Consider the following 21369-nt stretch of genomic DNA (forward strand, 5'->3'; position numbering starts at 1 on the left):
GACAAACAAAGTAAAAAACAAGCAAATGATAAATGTGTGCGAAAGCACCTGGATTGTTTGGTGAAGCATCTCTAGCAACGGTGCAAGAAATTCTTGTGCTACTTGTGATAGTGTTGGGATTCCCCGAAGCGGAAGGGTGATGTAGTTTAGTAGTAGATAGTATTTCCCTTAGTGAAGAACCAAGGTTTATCGAACAAATAGGAGACACCACACAAACAACATGAACGGTACCTGCACACACACACACAAAGAAAATGCTTGCACCCTGTTGGAGAGCGTTGCAGAAATTAAAAAAATTCTACGCATCACCAAGAACAATCTATGGAGTCTTCTAGAAACGAGAGGGAAAAGAGTGCATCTACATACCCTTGTAGATCGCGAGTGGAAGCATTCAAGTGAACGGGGTTGATGGAGTCGTACTCGTCGTGATCCAAATCACCGATGACCGAGCGCCGAACGGACGGCACCTCCGCGTTCAACACACGTACGGTTGGGGAAGACGTCTCCTCCTTCTTGATCCAGCAAGGGGAGGGAGAGGTTGATGGAGATCCAGCAGCACGACGGCGAGGTGGTGGAAGCAGCGGGGATCTCGGCAGGGCTTCGCCAAGCTCAGCGAGAGGGAGAGGTGTCACGGGAGGGAGAGGGAGGCGCCAGGGGCTTTGGGTGCTGCTCCCATGCGCCTTCCCACTATATATAGGGGTGGAGGGGGCTGGTTTCTTGCCCTCCAAGTCCATTGGGGCGTTGGCAAAGGTGGGGGAAAGAAATCCCATCATTTCCCTTCCCCCACCGATTGTTATCCCCCCTTTTTAGGGATCTTGATCTTATCCCTTCGGGATATGATCTTATTCCTTATAAGGTGGGATCTTGGTGCGCCTTGACCAGGGGTGTGGGGCCTTGCCCCCACTACCCACGTTCATGTGGGTCCCCCCATGCAGGTGGGCCCCACTTCGGAACCTTCTAGAACCTTCCCGGTACAATACCGAAAAATCCCGAACATTTTCCGGTGGCCAAAATAGGACTTCCCATATATAAATCTTTACCTCCGGACCATTCCGGAACTCCTCGTGACGTCCGGGATCTCATCCGGGACTCCGAACAACTTTCGGTTAACCGCATACTAATATCTCTACAACTCTAGCGTCACCGAACCTTAAGTGTGTAGACCCTACGGGTTCGGGAGACATGCAGACATGACCGAGATGACTCTCCGGTCAATAACCAACAGCGGGATCTGGATACCCATGTAGGCTCCCACATGTTCCACGATGATCTCATTGGATGAACCACGATGTCGAGAATTCAATCAATCCCGTATACAATTCCCTTTGTCAATCGGTACGTTACTTGCCCGAGATTCGATCGTCGGTATCCCAATACCTTGTTCAATCTCGTTACCGGCAAGTCACTTTACTCGTACCGTAATGCATGATCCCGTGACCAAACACTTGGTCACATTGAGCTCATTATGATGATGCATTACCGAGTGGGCCCAGAGATACCTCTCCGTCATACGGAGTGACAAATCCCAGTCTCGATTCGTGCCAACCCAACAGACACTTTCGGAGATACCCGTAGTGCACCTTTATAGCCACCCAGTTACGTTGTGACGTTTGGCACACCCAAAGCACTCCTATGGTATCCGGGAGTTGCACAATCTCATGGTCTAAGGAAATGATACTTGACATTTGGAAAAGCTCTAGCAAACGAACTACACGATCTTGTGCTATGCTTAGGATTGGCTCTTGTCCATCACATCATTCTCTTAATGATGTGATCCCATTATCAATGACATCCAATGTCCATAGTCAGGAAACCATGACTATCTGTTGATCAACGAGCTAGTCAACTAGAGGCTCACTAGGGACATGTTGTGGTCTATGTATTCACACATGTATTACGATTTCCGGATAACACAATTATAGCATGAACAATAGACAATTATCATGAACAAGGAAATATAATAATAACCATTTTATTATTGCCTCTAGGGCATATTTCCAACACACCCAACGAAGGCAAGAGGGTGTTGTCAATCCCCTTGTTCTTATAAATAAAATAAAATAAAATAAAAATAGCAAGCAATTTTATGTTTTTAGTAATAATGGAGAATGGACCCGGGGCCCATAGTTTCACTAAAGGCATTTTTTTATAAGCATAGCATCGGTTGGTAAACAAATTACTATTAGGCAATTGACAAAATTGCGCATAGTTATGATTATGATTCTAGTGAGCGTACGGCGGCCCGTTGTTTTATCCTTAGTAGCAACAACACAATACGTGTCTTGCAACCCCTCCTGTCACAGAGTAAGGACACCGCAAGATTGAACCCACTACTATGCATCACTTCCTCTAAAGATTTACTCATCAACTTGGCCAAAGATAACTCATAGATCGGAAAGCATACATAGCTATAAAATCACACATAAATAGATCTCAAAAAGATTCAAATACTTTCAATGAATAATTTGATCATAAAACCATGATTCATCGAATCCCAACAAATACACTGCAGGAATTACATTGAATAGATCTCCGAAGAGATCATTGTATTGAAGATCAGAGAGATAGAGAGAGAGAGAGAGATCTAGCTACTGCTGTGGGCTCATAGGTCCTGAAGGAACTACTCACACATCATCATGGAGGCAGCAAGGTCGAAGAAGATTGCCTCCCCAATGGTTTCCCCCTCCAACAGAGTACCTAAAAAGGTCTCTAGATGAGATCGCGGAAGAACAGAGGCTTGCGGCGGTGGATGAATTGTTTCGGGTCTCACTCTGAGGGTTTTCGAATATTTGTAAATTTATAAAGTTGGAATTAGGGCAAACAGAGCCACGGTGGCCCCACAAGCTCACATGGCGTGCCCCGAAGGGGCACGCCACCTGAGATTGTGGCCCCCCTCGATCATCGTTTGTTACCTCCCCAAAGCTTCTAGGGTCTCTCTTGGTTCACAAAAATCACCATAAAATTTCATTGTGTTTGTACTTCGTTTGATTTGGTTTTTCTGCGAAACAAAGAAATAGGCAAAAAACAGAAACTGGCACTAGGCACTAAGATAATAGGTTAGTCTTAAAAAATAATATAAAATGACATATAAAGCATACAAGATTGATAATATAATAGCATGAAACAATATAATAAGTTAATATGTTTCTCTTTTATCTTTTGAAGCATGTACATGGGTTGATGATCCCCTAATTTTCTCTTGCTCTTGCTTTTATCTGATGTATCTCTGATTCACAATCGATTAAACTGCCAGGTGGCTTTTCTATCGCAAAAAAAATTGCGAGGTGGCTTTCATATACACGTGCGATGCATGAGAGGAGCGCCCGTCGTCTCTTTTTCTTTGAACATCAGTACAGACACATTCGTTCATATACACGTGCATACACTCACCCCTATGAACGCACACACGCACATCCTACCCCTATGAGCACCTCCGAAAGACTGAGCCGGCATATCATCTTGAGATTTACGAAGTCACCGTAGGCGCCTCGTCATCGACGGGAATGTCTCCTCCCACTAAATGCGCATCGCCGGAAATCCTGAAATAAATTCAGGAATAAATGCGAGCACCAGGATTTGAACCCTGGTGAGCTGGGGATACCACACTCCCTCTAACCATCCAACCACAGGTTGGTTCGCAGCGCCTGTCGTCTCTGTACGTACTCGAAGGAAAGAACTTATGAGTAATCATACGGTTTTTTTAGGGAATTGACAGTGGGAGAGAACTCCCACTGTGATTTTTATATATCTATATAAATTGGGTGTTTACATAGACATACAAGGTGTATAACACATCTTCCCACCCCCCCCCCCAACCAGGGGGGAGGCCTCTATGGGCTTCCTTAACTCTATGTTGGAGCTGACCTAGGTCTATCTTGAAGCGTGCTAACTAGGACCCCATAGTAGGGTCAACTCCATGAAAGTGTTTGTTATTCCTTTCTTTCCACAGGCTCCACGCAGCAGTGAGAAAATTTTCCATGAAGAATGGGTCACGCCAGGAGTCTCTGTTAGATTTGAGGGCAGCGAGCCTGTTATCAAAGGGGGACATTGGACCTGGAGTTTATCCCAGCATGTCTTGCTAAAATCACAGGTGAAGATCATATGGTCCACCGTTTCTTCAATTGGTAGCCCGCAAAGGAGGCAGTCAAAATCATCTCCTATGTTATAGTGCCTCCGCTTCAACATATTACGCGTGTTGAGTCTATCATGGAAGAGCAACCAGCCGAACACCTTTATCTTCATTGTGCATTTCGATTTCCACAGGTGCTCTAACATGGGGTCGGTCTGAGCATCACGAAAGAAATGAGAGTAGTAATCCTTAGGTTTGAAAGTGGCCGCGCCCCACAGGTAGTGCCAAACATCAGTAGTCGATGTGGAAGGGAAGATCTTGGTCAAGGTTGTCTGTACGTCGCGTATCTCATCCAGTGCAAGCGGCGACACAGGTAGGTGGAAGGTTTCATGCAGGTCGTTGGAGGCCCAGAAGTCAGCGACTGAGATGTCTTCTTGCATGGCAAATGAGAAGGCACGGGGATGAGAATCCTGCAGTACTTCATGCACCCACAAGTCCTTCTAGAGCAGAGTGGTCGTGCCATCCACCAGTTGAACACGAGAGATGCTTCTAAAGATTGGTGTCAATTTTAGAATATCGCGCCACCAGAAGGAGCCGGTAGGGTCCGCTCCATGAGGTATTTTGTCGACGTAATGGTTGTCCCAAAGCAGGTGAACCCAAGGAACATCCATTTTGTTATAGAATTTGTGGAGAAATTTGAGGAGCAGGGCTTCGTTATGGATTTTGAGATTGATCACTCCAAGCCCACCTTTATTTTTGGGTCGACAAACCATGTCCCACGCAGCAAGAGAGTTGCATTTGTCACCTTGCTCGGTCTTCTTAGTCCAAAGGCAACGTCTTCTTATTTTGTCCAAAATCTCAAGAAGTTTGGGTGGAAATTTGAGAGTGCACATGGCAAAGATAAGAAGTGACGTGACTGAGGCATTTAGCCAGGTTAATCTGCCACCATAAGACATCATGGCAATAGTTGACGTCAAGCGCCTTTCCAATCTGCAAACCAGAGGCATGAGGTCTTGGACTGTAGGTCGAGCTATTCCCAGAGGCAGACCAAGGTAAGTGAAGGGCATCGTGCCAACAGTGCAACCAAAAACCCTGGCTAGTGTGTTCGTGGAGGAGGGGTCAAGGTTGATCGGAACCAAGGTGGATTTGTGAAAATTGATCTTGAGACCAATAGAGGAAGCATAATCCGACAAAATCTCCTTGACCAAAGCGGCTTGACAGACACATGCGGGCAGGACTATCAAAGTGTCATCGGCGTATTGAATAACGGGGTAGTCCGTTTGCCCATTGCATGGGAAGGGGAGCTGAATTTTACCTTGTCGGAAAGCTTCATTTATGGTTGATTGTAACAAATCCGCGACGAGGACAAAAATAAGAGGGGACAAGGGATCGCCCTGTCTGACCCCGCAACGACATTGGAATTGTCGGCCCGGCACCCCATTGAGAAGAATAGAAGATCGCCCCGAGGAGAATAAGCATTTGATCCAAGAGATCCACTTGTCATTGAAGCCCATGTGACGCATAATCTGGAGCATCGGATCATGTGCAATTGTGTCGAAAGCCTTAGCGAAATCGAGTTTGAGCAATATGATCTGTTTGCCTGAGGTTTGACACTGGTGTATGTATTGGTATGCCCATGCGAGGCAATCCTGTATAGTTCTCCCCTTGATAAAGCAGTATTGGTTGCGGTGAACCAAGTCCAAGATGGAGGTTTGCAACCGATCGGCTAGAAGTTTTGTGATCAACTTGAGGCAGCAGTTCAGTAACGTGATTGGTCTATAATCGTTCACTATTTCAGGAGAGTTGATTTTTGGGATGAGTGTGATGAGCCCATCGTTGATGCTGTTGATGTCCAGAGTGCCTTCATGAAATTGTGCGCATAGATCATAAAAATCGTGTTTGATGATGGGCCAGCAGGCCTTGAGAAAAGCCCCACTGAAGCCATCGGGGCCAGGGGCTCGGTCCGGGGGCATTTCATTAACAACTTGGTCAATTTCCTTTTGCGTGAACTGATCTGTCAGGCGATCAAGATTGTCAGACCGTTTGATGAGGTCAGGCAGAGAGAATTTCATCTCAGAGTTTGATGTGGAGCCAAGTTAGTTTTTGTAGGTGAGGAACAGAAGGGCTTCTTTGCTAGGGTGGTCTTCAATCAGCGTGCCATTATCATCACGAAAGCTTGCAATATTATTCCTACGGTACCGTTCAGTGGCCTGGAAGAACTTTGTATTTTCATAATCCACCGAATAGTGCAGCGTTTTTTCCAATAAAGCTTCTGGTACTGGAGGAGTCTAAGCAGGTGGGTTTTAAGAATTGTCCTGAAGTTGGCTTCTGGTATAGTGAGTGTTCGTTTGTTTTCAAGCTCGTCAAGGTCAGCAAGGACAGAATTGCAGTTAGAAATAGCAATGGAGAGGCGGGAAATATTCTTACTCCAGCATTTCAGTGCATGTCTAAGGGCTTTGAACTTGCAACATAATTTAGTTGCTGCATTCTCTAACCGAACAAGCTTATCCCAAACTTCTTGCACAACATCCATAAGCCCAGGGTGAAGGATCCAATAAGGCTCAAAGCGGAAGATTTTGTTGCGAGGGATTTTAGTTTCAATACTGACCACACAAGGTATATGATCAGACACAGGTTTGCCGAGGGGTTTTACCAAGGTTTTAGGATAGACAGTGGTCCAATGAAGGGAGGTAAAAAACCATCCAATTTGCTCGAGAAGGGGATCAGTTTGCATGTTACTCCATGTGTAAGCGCGACCCTGTACTAGAAGTTCAATGAGCTGCTGTTTATGAATAATGTCATTGAAGGTAAGCATGTCCTGCATGTTCCCCCCAGGCTTGTTACGGTTATCAGGTGCACGCATATAGTTAAAATCACCGCGGAATAGCCAGTCTTGTCCATTAGGAATGTGAACATCATAGAGCCAGGTGGTAAAGATGTCACGATCCTCTCCAGTGCAAGGCCCATATATATTCGCTAGAGTCCAAGATTGAGACGATTGCGTGCTAACAAAAGTGGTAACTAGCGCATGCGTGTCATTCGAAACTACTGTGCCGGAGAAGACAGAGCTTTTCCAAATGGTGAGAATCCCACCCGAAGAAACACAAGAGGGAACAAACGCAAACTGATCAAACTGACGAGGACAACAAGTTTTAACAAAAGTAGAAGTAACATCAGACAACTTGGTCTCTTGTAGACAAACTACCGCGCAGCCACTTGAGATGATCGCATTATTAAGGGCTAAGCGTTTCTTCTCAGAATTTAAACCTCTGATATTCCATGAAAGAACATTCCAGCAACACAGAGGTGGCATGATGCAGATGAAGTTACTCCAGAGGGGTGGTGTGGCGCTCCTCTTGGTCCGGCACGGAGGGAGTACATGTAGGCGTTGGTGCAGCAGCAGACGGAGCAGCAAGAAGTGCTTCAGAAGTAAGCTCTGCTTCCGGGATGGCGCACCTGTTGATGTCGATGTCTTGCAGGGTGGAGATGGGTGTTGGAGGAGGAATAACGTCGGTCGCTCGAGGAGGAGAGCTAGAAGATCCAATAGAAGGAACCGTCCTGGGCTTGACCTTGGAATTGGGCACACGAATGTCAGTCAGAGCTAGGACATTGAAGCCATTGTACTTGTTAGAGCGCGAGCTGCGACGAACATCCACAGTGGACAGAGGGGCAGTAGGTCTTGAGCGTCTGGGGCGTGTATGTGGTTGTGTTGGTGGGGCAATTGGAATTTCCTGGCCATGGACTATTGCAGCAGGCGGCACAAAGAGGCTGACTGCAGAAGCTGGCTGCACTAAGAGGTAGGCATTCTCAACTGGCTGCACAATGAGGCTATCATCAGAGACTGGCAGTGTTATGAGGCTGTCCTCTCCAACAGGTTCCAGCAAGAGGCTGTCCTCTCCAACAGGTTGCACCATGAGGCTGTCGTTGGTCTCCTGAGCAGAGGGGATCTCTTCAATGAGCACAGATGAAGGTGCAGGCAGAGCGGCCGTTTGCTGCTGCGTGAAACTTATGCCTGAAGAGTCAGCAGTGACTAGGACAGCAAGTTCAGACCAAGGTTGACGCGGGCCATATCCAGATCTCCAGGGACCAAATGAAGCAATCATCGGACGCAGAGCTTGGAAAATAAAGTTGTTCAGGTTTTGGCGCGGGATTGGGTCATTCATCAGAACAGCAAGAAGCTCATCTCCTTGAGCAGACAAACCAAAGGAAATCCCTTGGTTATGCAAAGACACAGAAATGGACAGAGCTGTCGATGGCAGAGAAGGAGTTGTCATCACATCCATTGGGTCCTGCACTACACGAAGATCAGAGTACGTGGAGCTTGAGCTGTCAGACATGGTGATGGAGTCATTCCAAGCTTGATAGGCATTGTCAGTCAGATTAGCATCTCGATGAATCGAATCAAGTGGCTAGCAAGACGGCCGATCTGTGCGGGGTGATGGAGTCATTCCAAGCTTGATAGGCATTGTCAGTCAGATTAGCATCTCGATGAATCGAATCAAGTGGCTAGCAAGACGGCCGGTCTGTGCGGGGATCAGCCAGCTGACGCATAGTGGGCCTTTTCTTTAAGAGTGTTTCATGGATTTTTCATGTTTGATTATCAGAGGAAAATATATGAGTATCTTTAAGCTTACGATGTTTTTTTTGTGAAGTATAATGCAAGAATACTTCAAATAAAAAATCCATATGTATTGTGAATCTTACGTATCATATTCATTTTTTTTTATGAAGCGACCTTTATCCTTGTTTTTAGTTTTCACTAAGTCATTCTTTTCTCAAACTGATCCGTTTCACAAGTAGGATTTATATAAGCTTGCAAGAACCGAATTGGTTCTGGCAAAAGAACTACTCCCTCTGTACCATAATATAAGGAAGTTTTGCAAGTTGTTTTAGCTTGGGGGGGTCCAACGGTATATCAAACTTGCAACTCCTTATATTATGGGAGGAAAGAGTACGTGTCAAACAGTATATCAACAGCAAATATCATTTGGACAGCTGAATTCTGATTATGGGAGGATCATCCCCACATGCCCCAAAACACACTCGGGTTTATTCTACTCTTCTTTTTTCAGGAAAAGTTTTGTTGTTGCTTCTCATCCCTTGTTCATGTGAATAAACACGACCTTTGTGGTTTGAAACCCCAGGAAATATATATAAATGAAAAATAATATACCTGCTGCTTTACTATTTTCTGTGGTAATATAAACAATGTTCAAGGGGAATGAAATATTTGAATCAACAATGGTGCAAGTTGCTGTATGGATCATTCCTTGAATATTCACCAATGAGTTTACACATAATAATTTAATAAAGAAGAGTAGGTACAGAACACATCAATAAGATGCTGTTTAATCATTGTAACACCAACACAACAAAGCTTCAAAGATGCAACTAAACCTTCTGTACAATTAATTCTCACAGCCACAAATAAAAGTGACAAATTATAGCAAAAGCATGATGGCATATTGTTGTTTTTCCTAATTTGGATCCTTTACGGGTTTGAACCTAAGGCAAGCTAGAAATGGCTTTCCCAAAACTGAAGCCAGAAACCGCGTCGAATATACGGTGCATGTTGACAGTGAAGATCTTGGCATGCTTCGAGGAGACCAACATTTGTTTACAACCATTCCTCCTTATAACAGTTTGACGGCCTCAATTTGGTGGTGATGCTTGTCAGAATTAATACGGGATCATTTATACTTCATGGCGTTGCACGTAACCCGCGGGTTTCTGATCTCATCCTGGCTTTGTATCAATCGGATCTCTAAGCTGCTGCTTGCTGGGTCAAAGCCTGCTCTTTTATAGTCTTCAACTGTCCTTCTTAGGAGTGCCTGCAGAAGTTTCTGTATATGTTAAGATTCTGAAGTAATGCATGCTAAGTGAACATCAAATAAGCATATACTCCTATCGACAATATCACAAAGTAAAGCCCTAGGCAAGCAAAAAGGGTACCAAGCTGGCTTGCCATTACATTTTAACTTCTGCAAGAGCACGTACTGAGCTTAGAATGACACCTAAACTTAACCAGATTTAAACATGGTCAATGTGATAGTTGCCGGAGACAATAAATTCACTAGCAAGTGAGAACTGGGGCCAAAATGTAAATTCAAATACCTTTCCTAGATCTAGTTTTACGTCACCGGAATCCATGAAACACATAACACAGGGTTGCTAACACATAATGCTGATAAGAACAGCGCTCAAGACCTAAAAGTTAGATAATGTTGAATAGAAGCACGGACAAGATACCTGCAAACTGGATACTGCCAGTTCCGCCGCTTTCTCGAGGTTATCAGGGTATTTCTGAAAATTGCATCAAAGCAAGCATGAGTTAAAAATGGAATAATCATAAAAAGACCATTCCACAACAACAACGAACTTTCTCTGGGACATACATTGCTCCATCCTAGTAGAAGAGCAGTTGTTAAATCTCCGGTCCCCTACAACATTATGGAGGCAGCAGAATTATACAATAACTGAAATAATTGATGACATATTCACAGGTAGCAATGCTAAAAACACCAAGCTTTGCAGTGCAGAGTGTGTAAAGGGAAACAGAGACATGTCACTTTCTTACTCCACTTCTATACCACCTCATTCAACAGTTATTGGTGTTAGCACATGTGAACAATTGTACGCTAGTCATGGACGTCCTGACGTTTTGCTCTTGTCCTAGTCTTTAGGGCAACTCCAACGCATGAACCCAAACGGACACGCAAAGTGCCCGTTTTTTGTCTGTTTGGGTCGGCCAGGTGGACACCAAAGTCCGGCCGTGTTCGCTGGCCCATAGGTGCGCCCAGGACGCCGGGATGCATTTCTGATTTTGGACCAATTTTCAAATTAAAAATATATTGCCGCCAAAAGTCCGTCTGTACATTAATTAAAAGTTAAAAACATAAGTAAAACCTAGATCTAGTGTCCGTCGTCGTTGTCCTCGTCGGTGAGGTCGATGTAGACCGGTGCCGGCCATGGATACAGCCACGGCACTACCACCAGTGCCAGTTGCTGCGGTGGCGCAGCGGGCACCTCCTCCTGCTGCTCCGCGCCCACCCACTCGGGCGTGCACCGCACCAACTCGCGCGTGCATGGGAACGTAGACGTCCACGACGACAAGTGCCCCACTAGTGGCCACAGCTCATGTTCTGGCTCAAGCGCAGGCAGGGGTGCGGCGACCTGCACTCCGGCCGATTCGGCCAGCGCCAGTGGCAGGCCAAGCCACCTGGCGAGTTCCTCAAGGTCGGAGTCTTCGATGGCCTTCCTATAGGCCCTGTCGTCCTCCTCCCCTGCTGGTTGTGGTGCTGGAGCGCGTGCGCGCGGGGCACGGGGCGCTGGCGGCGCTAGTCGTGCTCATCGGTGAACCACGTGTCCCAGTGTGTGGAGTCTACCACAAACAGCGGGTTGTCGCGGAGGTCGACCGCGAGCTGAGCGCGATGGCAGCGGATCTCCGCCTCCCGCGCGCGACTTGTGACCGGCACTAGAACCCTATTCCTGGTTCGAATACCATCCATGCGGCAGGTTCACGTCCGGCCATGGCACAGGGATGGCGTTTTCCCAGTAGTGCCGGCACCGGTCGACAGGCACGTAGATGCGGTCGCGCGCCAATGGCGCAGCCCCCGGCGGCGTCAAGGTGAAGGTCACCACGCGGTAGCGCCCCGAGGAGGAGCACGCCTCGTGGTTGTGGGCTCTGGGCATGCGCTTCCACGTCATGGTGGGCGGTGGCTATGGCTAGGGTTGGGTCGACTATAGGGCGGCGGGGGGCAGAGAGGGAGAAGAGTGGGTGCGGTGCCCCCCCCCCCGGTCCCTGGCACGCGTGCATTTAAAAGGACCAACGGGGGTGGTTGACACGTGGGGCTGGGCCGGACAACGAGCGGACGCGCAACGCATCCGTCTGGTGTCCGTGTGGATGCAAACCCGACCCAAAAAATTTGGGTGGATTTGCGTCCACGCAGAGAGCAGACGGACACAAAATGGATTTGCATCCGCGTGTTGGGCTGTCATTTCTGCCCACGCGGACAAAAACGGACGAAATGCGTCCATGCGTTGGAGTTGCCCTCGGGATCTAGCTCATGGATAGTTGGTTAGTTAGCTAGCCAATGGGACTCTACCCTACGCATGTGTATACTTATACGCCTCCGATCAGTGAAGATAATTGTGTGGCAAATTTCATTCCTGCCTTACATGGTATCAGCCTTCTGTTTCTAAACACCCACGACCCCTGCTCCACAGCTTACGCTCCCCATGTCCATGGACGGCCCGCCAGCACCTCGACGACCCCGACTGGACCATGATTGACTCATGCATTGTCAATTGGGTCTAAACCACTGTCTTGTCAGAGATACTCATGATCATCGACCGGACGAGACGACACACTTCGTGTGGCTTGCAATCCACAATCTATTCCTTGGGAATAGAGCTCACCGCGACGTCTACACACTTCATGAGTTCCCCAATTTGTATCAAGGCGCTCTTTCAATTACCGCTTATTGCAGCCGACTCAAACAATTGGTGGACACACTCCAGGACATCGGGTATCCCATTACCAACAAAGGGCTCGTCCTCGACATCTTTCATGATCTCAAAAGCGGACTTCAGCCCATAAGTGTCGAGCATGTCGATCCACGACCTAAAATTCCTGAATTGTCCCTCCTTACTCGAGCAAGAGGAGCACCGGATCGCCCACACCACCGCCATGAAGGCCAACACCACTCTGCTCGCTCACTCCAACGGCAAGCAGCAGCAGGCCCCAACAACAGCGACACCTCCCCTGCTGCTGCTGGGCCAGAGCCGCGGCCACCGTCGCTGTTGGAGCGAGCAAGGCGGTGTTGGCCTCCATGGTGGCGGTGTGGGCGATCCAGCGCTCCTCTTGCTCAAGGAAGGAGCGACAATTCAGGAACGTCGGCAGGCCGTGGATCGACATGCTCTTCATGGACTGGCTGCAGTCCGATTTGAGACCGCAAAAGGCGTTGAGGACGAGCCCTTCGTCGGTAATGGGATAGCCAACATCCTGAAGGGTGTCCGTCAATTGTTTGAGCATGCTGCAATAAGCTGTAATTGAAAGATCACCTTGGTTCAAATTGTAGAACTCATGTGGAGTGCATAAAGGGCGTTGTGAGCTCAATTCCCGAGGAATAGATTGTGGATCGCGAGCCACACGAAGTGCGCCATCTCGTCCGGCTTGATGATGATCGCGAGTATCTCCGGCGAGACTGTGGTGTAGACCCAATTGACAATGCATGAGCCAATCACGGTCCAGTTGGGGTCGTCGAGGCGTTGGCGGGCAATGACAGTGTCGTCGATGTGGTTGAGGAGGGTGTAGGTGCAGAATATAGTCATTAACAGCGAGTGCTAGACCGTGTGGTTTGACACCTGGAGATTGAGGACGACGGGGATGTGTTGCCAGATAGGAACCTGGTGGATGGAGGAGGCAAAAGGTCCGGCGAACGGATTTCCGCCGCCGCCAGAGTAGAGGGAGGAGGAGGAGTCCATGGAGGTGGGGAGTGGAAGCTGTGGAGCAGGGATCGTGGGTGTTTAGAAACAGAAGGCTGATACCATGTAAGACAGGAAGGAGATTTGCCACACAATTATCTTTTATTGATTGGAGGCGTATAAATATACACATGCGTAGGGAAGAGTCCCATTGGCTAGCTAACTAACCAACTATCCATGAGCTAGATCCTAAAGACTAGGACAAGAGCACAACGTGCACAACATGACTAGCGTACAAGTGTAAACATGTGTGGCCCATTTCTCCCTCACCATCCGAAGACATAGTCCACAAGCACATAGCTAAAAGGCACTTGCTGAGATTCTAGTTCTACAATCTACTTTCTAATCAGCCAAGAGAAATAAAACAATTCGTACAGTTATTCTTCATTTAGTCGGGAAACATGCAACTGACTAATGTTTGAATGGTGATAATTTTTTTTAACTTCACAGCTAGCTCCGTTGAGTTTCAAAACATATGGTCATGTATCATACAACTTGGCCAAAATCAAAGTTGCACAAGGTAAACCTGAGATAGAAACAGCGGGCCATAAACAAAAAAATTGCCTCTCCTTGGATTTGATCACTGTTTTGTTGTGCAACATTTATTTGATATAATGTAGGATCGTTCTATGACATTGTTTGTTTGAACAGACAATTATATACAGATCCCACATGAATAAAGCTACAACAGATTAAGCAATAATATGAATTAGTCCATACTGAATACTACAATCTAGGAATAAGCTATGCCAATATGTTCACTACACAATAAGTCAATAACCAACATGCAACAACAGATTCATAAAAATATATATATATATATATCAATGTACAGGAAAAGTTTCCTCTATTATCAGCCGCACATACCGTGAAATATGCAGGTATCTTGGGTATCTCAATCTTAAATTGTTCCGGCGGTTGTTCCTGAAAATGAAGAGATGGTAAATATCTTTAAAATCAGCATTCTGACCATTAAGTTACTCAGCAATTATAACAGGGCTGGAGGCTGGATCCCTGGAAGGCTGGAATAGATTCATCACAGGATCAGGGTTTAAGAATTTAATTGACCAATTTGTATATTTAACGGTTTATTTCCAAAGCATTTTATTGAATTATTAAATGTTCTATGAATTCACTCAAACTCAACCAAAGTTACTCAGAGCTAACACATGAATGCAAACATTGTGTTAGATTCAGTTCGTAATGGATCAGTTTACCCATAACAGCACCCCAAAAATGGGACACAAATTTGATCAGAAACAGGCCAATTTGCACAAATAGGTTTGGTCATGCTACATGTCAGAACTATCAATCACACACTATTACTTGTAAATCCTAGCTGTTACTTGTAATCTATCTTGATGTTAATGTATCAATATTAGACCACTGAAGTAGATCTAGAGTACACCTATGATTATGAGCTTTACAAAGATCAGGCTTACACATCAAGCAGACAAATGTTCAAGAGCGTACCTTGTATAAATTACTACTATTCCACATGACTATATCATAGCTCTTAGATGGCCTACTGCATTGACCTGTCAGTTTATAGCCAGCCAAAAAACCCGGTAGAACACCTATGTAGCATAGGAGCCATATGGAACTAGAATAATAGTATAATGTTTGATTGCAGGTACGTATGATTGCTTTTGGTTTCCTCCAAAAAAGTAACATCACTATAATGTGGAGGTGCCACTTGCCACACAATGTGCTTGCAATAGTTACCCGATTCGTGATTCGTTCGGTTCACGATTCGCAATTCGCTAACTCGTACGAATTGCATTGTTATGGGGTATACATTTCCGATTCACGAATCGGAGACTGGCTTCGCGAATTCGTTATTTCCAATTCGCAACATGGGAGTATAATAGACATAATAAAACAATAAATATTTTTTCTAGTAAGCACATACTATTTAACAACTGTAGAAGATCACATAATCAAATTGTTTTTTTTAGGTCACAGAATCACATACTAAAGGCAAGTTCTACAGGACGGTGATTCGACCCGCAATGTTGTATGGCGCTGAGTGTTGGCCGACTAAAAGGCGACATGTTCAACAGCTAGGTGTGGCGGAGATGCGTATGTTGAGATGGATGTGTGGCCACACGAGGAAGGATCGAGTCCGGAATGATGATATACGAGATAGAGTTGGGTAGCACCAATTGAAGAGAAGCTTGTTCAACATCATCTGAGATGGTTTTGGCATATTTAGCAGAGGCCTCCAGAAGCTCCAGTGCATAGCGGACGGCTAAAGCGTGCGGAGAATGTCAAGACAAGTCAGGGTAGACCGAATTTGACATGGGAGGAGTCCGTAAAGAGAGATCTGAAGGATTGGAGTATCACCAAAGAACTAGCTATGGACAGGGGTGCGTGGAAGCTTGCTATCCATGTGCCCGAACCATGAGTTGGTCGCGAGATCTTATGGGTTTCACCTCTAGCCTACCCCAACTTGTTTGGGACTAAAGGCTTTGTTGTTGTTGTTGTTGTTGTTGTTGTTGTTGTCACAGAATCATATAAAAAGCTAAAGAAAACAAACATTCTTTCATGGGTTGGGCCAAATCAGCCCAACTAGCCCATGGCTCAACCCTAGACTATGCACACACATGAGCAGTCTAAAAAAGAAAAACGAGCAGTCTGCTATTCAGTAGTACTCCCGCTGTTGCGGTGCCATGGGCGCGGACCCGCCATCTCAGCACGGCTGCAGCCTTCTCTCGTCCTTCCTCCACCTCTGCCAACTTCCAAGATTGGCTTCCCATCCACCCTGACTCCAACTCCAGCTTCCTCACAGCAAGGATCAGCCGCTGCAGCCTGCTCGTCTCCTACGCTTCCACCGCTGTCTCGTCCACGGCCAAGGAGAATCCCATCCCTCCGCCCCGTGTATTCCCTGTGTACATCGATGTGCTGCAGGGCTGTGTTTTCGCTTCAGTTCGACAAACCGGGCACGGATTCGGATCGACCAGAGTGAGTTCAAACCCCAGTCTGGATCAATCGATCGGGATCATGGTTCGAAGCCTCTTTTAGTGAATTTGGTAACTATGTTGTATAATATTTTAATCTTCTCGCAATTCTCATGGGATACTTGGGTAAGATCAAATGGTTTCTCATCCCCCTTTTTTCTTTAACTTTCTGTTGAATAATATTGTAAAGCCACTAACTTTTCTATTTGCAACTAGTACATTCATAGCATGTACATAGATATAATAAATCCAACAAATTTATCAAAAGTTTACCTCTGTTCTTTTGTAACTTCCAATGAGGAGCAGCTTGTCTTCAATAAGTGCACTAGTTATTATCACCTGTAGAATGATAGCAGTCAAACATATTCATGAATTAGTAATTGTATATTTGCATTAGCAGCATTTTAAATGAAGAAACATGGAACAAGGATAGTTGGTCATAGGGCCAACAGTGACTCTGTGTAGCACATCAATACTTTTATTGGTTTATCTAGCAATCTTATAAGCCTATAAGGGACAAACCTTCCGTGGTCCAGCACTGTGCAGGGTATTGCAAGCTTTCAAGCCATCTTGTTCGGAGGTAATTCTGCATGTACACATTCAAATAGGAAAGAAAACAAATATTTGACCAATGTATGAGAGTACCAAAAAAATGATTTTGTCTGTGTATAGATTTATTGTTATTGTCAAATAAGCATGAAAAAGATATTTCATGCAGAAACTAAGCCATATGCCCTCACCGAAGTATACCAGTTTACAGAATGCCCACTACAGCCCCCCCATCCCACCCCACCCCACCCACCCATCCTTTAGTTCTTACGTATCACCTGTATATAGGTCACCCAGTTGTGACTGAATTTCAAATCATTGCACCCTAATCCACACATTGCCCCTTGAGTTAAAGATTAACTATAGAACCCAAAAATGGTAGAAAAATTGGACTACTCAGGCCAAAATTAGCAGTATATTTTTTTTTCCTGGAAGTGCTAAATTTGAATTTATATGGAATCTGATACAGAACAGAAGTATGGCGGATTGACGGGGTATATGACAATAAAGAGATTAGCTCTCATTTTCCTTTTCCAAAAAGAATAGAATGAATACCTTAATCCTGTGAGTAGTTCAACTTCAAATTGGTTTGGTGTAAGCATTGAAGCAACTGGGACAACCTGGAGATTATTTGATGAGAAAAAAGAATACATTACGATGAGCACAGAGCATTATGAGCATTAAACACATTTGAAATTACACTGTCCTATCATGTAATTTCCATGCCATAGCTCAATGAGTAAATGGGAGAAGTTAATTGAACGAAACACAGAACACACTGCGCATGACTGTTCGACTAACTTCTAAAGGGGAAAGGAGATGCAGCTGCCTATATGTACTGTTTTATTGAAAAAATGTAAACCTTCAGTCTAGGGAATGGATTTGCTTATTGAAGAGTAATGGATACTGGAGTACAGTAAAACTTGCAGGGTCTTTTTTTTGTAACATGCTAACTAGCCTTACAATAAGTAATTCCCAGCATTTTTTATATCATAAAAGATAACTTTAGCAAGTTGAAATGGGCTAAATCACCTTCTCCTGATAAACAGATACTAAATCCTGAGGAACATATAGTTTGCCTTCATCACCTAGAACCGGGTCGCAAACTGCAGAGCGTTTGTGGACATGCATTAGCAAATTCTATTTAGAATTTGTTTATGACATAATTCCCCATAAGATTTTGTACAACAGAACTGACCATATAGATAATGGAGATGAGAAAAGGTTACCGTATATAAGATCAGGATTGACCGATCGTAATTTGTCGACGACTTGTAGCACTGTATTTAAAAAGGAAACAGAGCCGATGTAACCTGAATACCAAGAAATAGCATGTTACTTCGACAAAAATAAACAAATAGCGTGTTGTTTTGTGTATAAAGCATTATGTTTGATTAAAAAGAGATGATGATTAATGGTCTGCCATTGAAGACCAATCAACTTGCTTTTTACATGAAGGATGGGAAATCCCAAATTGAAGAAGTCGTAATGGTCATTCACCTGTTAACAAATGTGTATAGTGCAATAATTCATTTTCCTCCAGTCCTTCAATAAGATCCCACAGCTGATTGCCATTGAGAACCTGTCCTCTAAATTTTGGGTATCCTGAGATAACACATAGTGGAAAATATTTAGGCGTGCCAGACATATTGCACATTTTACCGAATAGCCCAATTATATACCTGTATGATTAGAAAACTGTACAGAGTTTATCGGATCCACATCAAAACCAAGGAGTTGCAACGGAAAGACAGCAGATTTGTTGCCAACGTAGCCCTAAATTAAGGAAAAGCAGCATTAGTAGAGGACATAAATAAATCAAATCAAACATAAGGTTTTCAGTAATTTACTAGTACTCCTGATTTCCGAAACAATGCTATGCACAGTTATTATTGTACACTAAGCAATCCCCAAGTATGATCATATGTGAGCCATACAACAACTGCATTCACTAGTAAGCAACCACACGACTTGGTGACACTACACAATGGGAGACAATCATGATGACGGTGTGCAAGCAGCACGGCATGCATGCATGTCTGATATGAACTGAATAATAAAAATAATAATTCAGTCATGGAGCACTTGCAAATGACTTAAGTACATCTGGTGTTCTCGGCCTAGCCACCGAGATCTTAGAACCCGCAAAACACTAGATTTGCTCCCAAACCCAGACTATCGTACCATACAGCCGCCAATTGCTCGTAGATGCAGGTAGTTAAGCAAGATCATGGCAGATGAACAGAGGAGAGAGAGGGTGGTGTGGCACCTGGACGGTGTGGGACTGGATGCTGAGCACGCGCCCCGTATCAGACGGCAGTGCAACGGAGAGGATCGGCGGCCGTGCCATCGCTGGATGCACCGCCCCTCCACTCGTCCCCCGCCGCCAACCAGGCCCGTCCCTGCGAAATCGCAGCAGCACAAAGGCAAGCAAAGCTGGTCAGACACAGGAGGGAGAAGGAGAGGCCAAATTGTTCTCTTTTACTCCGGTCTTCCACCATTAATCCAACCTAACCAATTGACTAATCGGCAGCGGAATATCTTCGGAGATTTGGAGGTGGACTACGCAACTACGGGTCTCCACAGCTACTACTTTTTTATATTAATAATTAATTAATCGACAAGATTATCTTTACCCACCTGGAGGAGAAAGGAGTGGATGGGATCCACCGTCCCCACGAGGCGCACGAGCGGGGGAGCGGCGGCAGGGGCGGCACGGCGGCGGCGGCGAGCATGCGACGGTGAGGAGGGTGGAGGCGGAAGAAGTATGCGTGGGAGATAGACGAGTGGACCAGCAGCGGACGGCGATGGGATCGCACGGCTGACAGTTGACGCTATCGTGGCCGTCCGTGTGGCAAGCGAGGGATAGGATTCCTTCGCTCACGATAGGGTAGTTTTTTTATTATTATTAGGAGTGCCCGACACTGTGCTGCGATTTTTTAATTAACAGTAATCAATAATCACGTAATTACGAAACTAGGAAAGAATCTCTATCTCTACTACTTAAAGAGAACCCAAGGTTCTCATTTCACCTTTCTTCTCACCACCCCTTTGTCCAACCTTCCATGTATAGTATGATAATCAATCATCTTAATTTACTTACCTTCTGAACCAATTCTATTTTAATTTACTTACCAAATTTCTAATTAAAATATAAGGTAATTCACAGTCAGAATTTGATGAACATTTATTTACACAATCGCATTATTATTGACAAGTAAATCACAAGCTAACACATCGGTGCACCAGTTCAATGTATGTCACAAGTTTTAGCACCAAAGTGACCGTTTACACCAAGTTCAAGCACCACCGGTGTAATTAACTCTAGAATATTTATATCCCATTGCAATGCACGGGCATTGTTCTAGTTATTACAAATTTGAGAAATAGTAAGGACGTTGGGCATTATAGTGTTCAGGTTCGGACGCTAGTATAAGCAGTGTCCAAAGGTGGACGCTATTATCAATCAGGTCCACCATTAAGGGCGTGTTTGGTTGCCCGGGTTACATTTGGCTGCATCGCATCTAACATGCTGGCTGAGTATGGCCTGGCTGAGCTAATGTAATGGTATAGGGAGATGAGTGTTTGGTTGCTTGTGTACTGTGAGACTGGTCAAGGTGAATATGTGTTTGGTAGGTTGCATGAGCTGAGTGAGATGTTTGCTAAATTGGTCATATTGTTTGCAGCAAATAAGAGAAGCATGTCTTTTTCGGATAAAATTAACACCTAGCCCTTGTTATACAAAGACATACACAAGTAATCATTCACGAGAATCATGTACGTCATAGGATGACAAACCATGTTATCTGCCAGAATGTAGCCAGAACCAAATTCAGTCAAAACTTCTTCAGAAAATTTGCCTCCCAAACAATTTTAGAACTTCAGAAAACTCCTTCAATCATCCCATATATATGGAATACTAGATTATCAAGATATACCACTCCATACACAACAAATAAATTTACAACACACTTAATGGATCATTGCTCACGAGGATGTTGACAGGGGACCCAGATGAATAGTAGAAATGAACTATGGGCATGGCGGATCTGGATGCTGCTGCCATCCCTCGATCTTGCTCCAACCACCGCCACGATATCCAGATCGCGCAGCGCTCAGGATCACCTCATGATGAGCCTACGGTCGCTGCTCGTTGCGGGATCCACTCGCCAGCCCTCGACATCAAGGAGTCGGTTGACTCTAGTTTGGGCCTTTCATCCCCTCAGACACCTCTCCACGGCCGCCTCTGCCTTCCTCCTCATCTCTCACTCACTTTCTCAAGGGCGCATCCCTTCATCCCCACAT

At 45.2% G+C, this 21369-nt stretch overlaps 1 protein-coding gene across 1 annotated transcript; it reads right to left on the minus strand.

Moving 5' to 3' along the window:
- Positions 1-9320: 9320 nt before the first annotated feature.
- On the minus strand, positions 9321-19926 carry LOC123119489 (pyridoxal kinase). The gene is made up of 13 exons (XM_044539297.1): positions 19705-19926; positions 19334-19466; positions 18747-18840; positions 18565-18669; positions 18294-18377; positions 18097-18170; positions 17620-17684; positions 17038-17101; positions 16789-16854; positions 14423-14479; positions 10465-10509; positions 10319-10372; positions 9321-9900 (listed from the first exon to the last, which is right to left on the minus strand). Exons 1-13 carry the CDS (start codon positions 19797-19799, stop codon positions 9760-9762), a joined length of 1077 nt encoding a protein of 358 aa, XP_044395232.1. The 5' UTR covers positions 19800-19926; the 3' UTR covers positions 9321-9759.
- Between the last annotated feature and the right edge of the window lie 1443 nt (positions 19927-21369).

Source organism: Triticum aestivum, chromosome 5D (genome assembly GCF_018294505.1).
Source record: "Triticum aestivum cultivar Chinese Spring chromosome 5D, IWGSC CS RefSeq v2.1, whole genome shotgun sequence".
NCBI classification, from domain to species: domain Eukaryota; kingdom Viridiplantae; phylum Streptophyta; class Magnoliopsida; order Poales; family Poaceae; genus Triticum; species Triticum aestivum.